General features: G+C 64.6%; 1 protein-coding gene across 1 annotated transcript in view; it reads left to right on the top strand.

The window, feature by feature from the left end:
• Window positions 1–5,557, top strand: part of FOXO6 (forkhead box O6) — a 37,386-nt gene that overhangs the window by 1,589 nt on the left and 30,240 nt on the right. The window contains exon 3 of the mRNA XM_010576379.1: window positions 25–259. Coding sequence (XP_010574681.1) covers window positions 25–259 — 235 coding nt within the window. The remainder of the gene's footprint in view (window positions 1–24; window positions 260–5,557) is intronic.

Genomic DNA, 5,557 nt, shown 5'->3' with positions numbered 1-5,557 from the left:
CGCGGCGGCCCCGGCGGAGCGCAGAACCGCCGCCGCCGCCTCCCTGCCGCCCCCCGGCGCGGACGTCGGGCAGCTCCGCAAGGCCAAGACCTCCCGGAGGAACGCCTGGGGCAACCTCTCCTACGCCGACCTCATCACCAAAGCCATCGAGAGCTCGCCGGAGAAGCGCCTCACCCTCTCGCAGATCTACGACTGGATGGTGCGATACGTCCCCTACTTTAAGGATAAAGGAGACAGCAACAGCTCTGCCGGCTGGAAGGTACCTGACCCCCCCCCCGACCCGAACCTCAGCGCAACTTCCCCCCCCCATCCCCCCCCTGCCCAAGGTGCAGCGGAGCTTGGGTGCTTTCCCCGGGGCAGCCAGAGCTTGCCCCTGGCTTGGGGGGGTTTGGGGGATCCCCGCTTTCCTCATGGTTGGGGTGGATAAGGGCTCGGTCAAGTTTTGGGGAGAGCCCGTGCCTCGTGGTGTTGCGCGTTGGAACCAGGCTGAGCTTGTCCCAGGTTCACCCACTGGCCTCGGGTTGAGCCGGAGCACCCGGCCGCCATCCTCCCCGGGGGGGTCGGGGAGAGGGGGATGGCAGCGGGCAGGGTGGTCACGGCAGGCTCTCCTGCTGGTGTGCGAGCACCGGGCTATGGTGAGTGACAATCCCGCTGCCACGGCTCTGCCTGTCCCTGCCTGCGGGCACCCCAGCCCTGCCAGGTCCCTGAGTGCCAGTGGCGTGCCCAGGAGGACAGCTGGAGGGAGGGCTGTCCCCAAACAGGTGTCTCCGGGCCGGCTTTTACCCAGTGTGTCTCTCCTGTCTCAGCCCCCACATTCCCCAGGGCCTTGTCCCCCTCCCGGGGGGCCACGCAGGCAGCACACGGCCCCCACGGCTCCACGCTGGCTTTCCCTGGCTTTGCTCCCCGGCTGGCACCGTGGGCTTTTTAGAAATCCCTGGTGTGGGCAGTAATCCCCCTCTTGCTCGGTGCGAGCTGGGGATGTATTGCACTGACCATTCCGGCACCGGGCGAGGGCATGGAGGGTGCCGGGTCCTGGGGAGGGTCACGCTGGCCCCTCCGGTTGATGCTTGCCCGGCTCCAAGCTGGGAAGGGGGAGGAGATCGCCTGTGTCCAGATGGTGTCAGTAAAAAGGAGACGGTTTCTCTTAAGCCCTCCCCTAAGCCCTGTCACCTCCAGTGTGATTAGTGTGTAACAAGGCTTCGGGGGCTTTAATACCAGCCTGCAGTCCTGGCACGGTGTGCCCTGGCTCCGTCGGAGGCGGCCGGACCTGGCCTGCCTTGGGGGGGGTCCTTCTTGGTTGCAAATAGGGCTCTTTTGGGGCAGGGAGGCCGGACTCTGTCTGTGGCAGTTGTGGCCGTGCTGTGGGACCTGGCGTTGCGGGGAGCCTGGGCATCCTCTCTGCCTTGCCCCACTCGTGACGGGTGGGCAGGGGGCTGCCAGTGTCGTCGCCGCCCCCCCCCCATGTGAGGATTCACCAGGGGAGGGTGTCGGGGCTGTGGAGGTGGCAGAAGGTGGTGGCTGTGTGGGGGCCTTTCAAACCCCCACCTGGGGCAAGACCTGCATGGCCCTGGGTGCGTGCTGGGGGAGAATGGTCTCCCCAAGGCTCGCACCCATTGGGGACAGTGGGGGCCACGCACTGACGGGGTCTGGGGACATGTCGGGGAGGTTTGGCAGGGCTCTGGCCCGGTGCCCGGCAGAGCTGGGATGAGAAGCGAAGGGATTCCCAGGCAGCCAAGCCTGTCACTGGGCTGTGGGATGCTTGGGGACCCCACCAACCCGGGTGTCCCTGAAGGGCAGCCCAGGGCAGTGAGGGCGAGGGGATGGAGCCATGAACAAGTTTGTGTGCCCAGCTGCAGCCAGGCAGGAGCAGGGAAGGGGGATGCTCGTATCCCCCGGTGCTGGCACGCGAGCCAAAGCCATTGAGCAAAGCCCTCCCCACGTGGGAAGAACCCAAGCCGGGGATGGCGGGGCTAGCAGCGGTCCTTGTCACAGGGGAGTGCTGGGGTTTGATCCACCCATGGCTTGCACGGGATGGAGGAGTGACCCATGTCCTCTCTGGGCGTGCCAGGGCTTGCACAGGGACAGTGGCAACGTGCAGGTGTGCAAGGTGGCACAGGCTTCCCTTCCCGCCTACACCGGCACCAGCTTTTGGCCCCTGGGTGAGGGCAGGCTGTGACAGCAGCGTTGACTGCCCGCATCAGTCCTGGCAGAGGTGACCCTCGAGGGTATCCTCCTGGGAAAGCAGAAGTGGCCTTTCCCCATGTCAACTGTCACCCAGGGTGTCCCCTGATGTGTCCCAGAGCCACGGGAGGGCCAAGACCTTCTCCCAGCATAGCCTCCATCAGGGAGCGTGTGGGAGCAACGCGGGTTGTTCAGCCCTGTCCCTTGCCCCCTACGTCCTCCATGGTGTCCCTTGTCCCTTGGGGTAGGAATGGTGCCTGGCCTGTGTCCCCATACCAGCACTGCTCAGGGTGCTACCAGCAGAGCCCCATCACCCGACGTGGGGTTTGGTGACTTTCTCAAGGGGGCTGCGTCCCCAGAGGCTTCATGGTGCATGATGTGCAAGGGGGGAGGACAGACTCAGGGTCCAGCTGCTGTTGGGCACGAAGGGGCATTTGCAGGGGCATTTGCAGGGGCCGCCTGATCGAGTGGGCTTGCCTGGCTGCACCCCGGGATGGGATGCTCTCCACCTTCCTGGCCCACCTCCGGGTCGGAGCGGCTCCGCCATGGCTCTGCCTGTCTTCCCCTGGGCTGCGGGCAGGCGGTTCTGCTGCCCGGGCTGCACCGCTGCTGCCTGCTCCCTCCTGGCAGCCCCCTTTGCCCTTGCGTTGGCACTGTGGCTTAAACCTCCCACCCCAGCGCTGGGCCGGTCACAGGGCAGACAGGAGGGCCGAGGGCTGCCCAGCAAAACGCCCTGCCTGACCTGTGTGCACACCGGGACGGACAGCACAGGGTACCCTGGGGCCTGTCCTGATGCTGGAGGTGCCCGATCCCCAGCTGGGGCTGGCAGTGCGAGGGCTGGCAAGAGCCTGGGGTCAGAAGCAGTATGCAGAGACCCCCTTTGCCTGGCATTCTTGTCGGACACCAGCATGTCAGGGGTTAAACACCTTCCTCACAGCCCCATGTCCCTCCTGGCTGTCCTTTGCCCCCGACCCCCTGGGTGCCCCCCCCAGCACATCCCTCCCCGGGTCAGGCTGGCAGCTCCTGGTGCTGAGGGAGCACCCAGAGCGCTGGGCAGTCAATTTTGTGGTAACGAGCTGCTGGCGGCTTATTAAAGAGCCCCTGGAGATGCCACGTCCTTCCTGCCCCAGGCCTGGGAGAAGCATGGCGGATTTAAAGAGTTTCATTACCCAGCACAGCGGTGTCAGAGGGGGGTCTCGGGTAACGGGCTGCTCCTTTAATTAGCTCCTTCACAGCCTCCCCGTGCCGGGAGGAGCAGGATGGCAGAGGTCTGGGGGCCCAGCCGAGGGCACGGCATCCCCATGGGGTGCTGGCTGCACTGCTGGTGGTCTGGCAGGACTTCTCCAACCCCCCCTGCCCTGCTCCGGCACTGGAGGGGCTTTCCCAGCAGGAGCCCTTCCCGCATCCAGCCGGCTGTGCGGATGCTGCACCCACGCCTGGCCGTAGTGTCTGATGTGTCTGTCGGGGATATGTTCTCCCAGGCTGGTCTGTTGTCTCTCGGAGGGGAAGGATGCTGGCACGTGGTGCGTTTTGGGCTCAGGCCTCTCCTTCCCTGCCAAGCTGCGGGTTGCATTGCATGGTTTTATGGCAAGGTAACCAGAGGCACACTATCTAAACACCTTGGCCGTGCTCAGTGTCGGGACCAGGACCCAGGCCTGTCTAACAGGGAGAGGGGAACGCTCTGGCCAGTGCCCCTCTGGGATGTGCACCCCATGCTCCCCATGCTGCAGCGGGCTGGGCTGGCACGTTGGGCTCGTGCACCGGGAGCTGCTGCTGCTGCTTCCCAATGCAGGGCAGCAGGCGCCCGTTGACTGACAGTTCTGCTTAATTAGGGAGTTGTTATTTTATCAATTCCAAAGCGCTTGAAGTTTTCTGCTCCAGCTCACGCTTTCCACTTGTTAATGGGAAACCAACACCCTCCGTCAAAAAGGCAGCGGCACTGATGCATTTTAAAGGTTTCTGCTTGCTCTGGTTTGACATCCAAAATATAACAATCAAGCAATCAGCTGGTGGATGCCTGTTTGATGCGGCTCTGACAGTGCTGAAAACCTTAATTTCCCAGCCCTCCCCTCCACCTCCTCCTTTATATTGCTGGGTTGGTAGCACGGTGGCTGCTCCTGCCATGGGGGACTGGGGCTGCCGTGTCCTGCTGGCCCACGGGAGCTGGGAGCAGTGTGTGCTCGGGGCCGGGGGCTGCCATGCAGAGATGCCCCACCAAATGCCACCTTCCCCTGCAGGGCAGGATGGAAATGAATTAGGGAGAGAAAGGGGTGGAAAGGGTGTTTGAGTGGGAGCGTGGTCTGAGTGCCCCTTGCTGCCGAAGGGTTTGGGGTGTAGTGGGGTGCTTCTCCTCCCCACTGGGCATGGAGACCCCTGAGTTACAGCCCCGTGGGGCACGGTAAGAGCATCCTTCAGGGGAGCTGCTCCTGGCTTTACCTGCTCTGTCACTGATGCCACCCCTGCCCCAGCCCCTACCCTTCCCCTCTTGGATGGGGGTGAGTGCATCTGCCTGGAACGCTGCCCGGTGCGGCTGGAGAGGCTCGAACCCAGCGCCTGGGACTCATGGGGACGACTTTCCCCTTGCAGAGGGCAGCCTGGGTGCCAGGGAGGGAGCGGGTGGTGCCATGGGGGGGTGGCAAAGGGGGGAGTTATGGGGAGGATGGGGTGACACGGCTCTAGGGGTGCACAGCAGGCTGGCTCCCATTTGCACTGGGATTAGCAGCGTGTCACCTGCCCCGGGGGGGCTCGGCGGAGGGCACGGCCCCAGGGCACTGGGCTGAGCGCGGGGGGGCTGCCCACTCCGGGCTCCCGTTTGGGAGGTTTGGCGCGGCTCGGCTCGGCTCACGTATCCCTGTCCTCTCCATATATGGAGATTTTTCCAGCAGCACGGAAAGCCCGATGCTCCCCGGAGAGCTGCCCGGCTGTCCCGGGGGCCGAGCAGGGCCGGGAGGAACTGCCAAGGTTCCTTCACCTCGGGGAAACCCCTCTGCTTCCCCCCCAAAGAGCCCCTGGATAAGCCGCCCTGGCTCTCTGGTCCCCACAGGTGCAGTGCCCCTGGGGTCCCCCCGATGTGAGGGGATCCCCTAGCCTTTTCCCACAGCACAGGTGGGTCCCCTGGGATGCTGGGCTGGGGTACCCGACCCTTCAGCGTCCCAGGGCTGGAGCGGGGGACTCCTCGCCTGTCCCCGACTTCACACAGGGATGGGGGAGCCCGCTCCCTTCCCCCCGAGCTGCTCCGGTGCTGCTGGCGGCGTGGCTGTGAGGAATCCCCTGCACTCCTCTCCTCCTTCCCACCTCATTTTTCTCTCTCCTTTTTGGAGGTTTTCATCTTCCTTCTGATTTCTCCCCCCCCCCCCCCCCCCCCCGCCTTCCTTTT

The sequence above is a fragment of the Haliaeetus leucocephalus genome, unplaced genomic scaffold (assembly GCF_000737465.1).
Source record: "Haliaeetus leucocephalus isolate CR32 unplaced genomic scaffold, Haliaeetus_leucocephalus-4.0 Scaffold517, whole genome shotgun sequence".
NCBI lineage: Eukaryota > Metazoa > Chordata > Aves > Accipitriformes > Accipitridae > Haliaeetus > Haliaeetus leucocephalus.
Note: the sequence above shows the minus strand (reverse complement) of the source record. Positions and strands in the feature narration are given on the sequence as shown.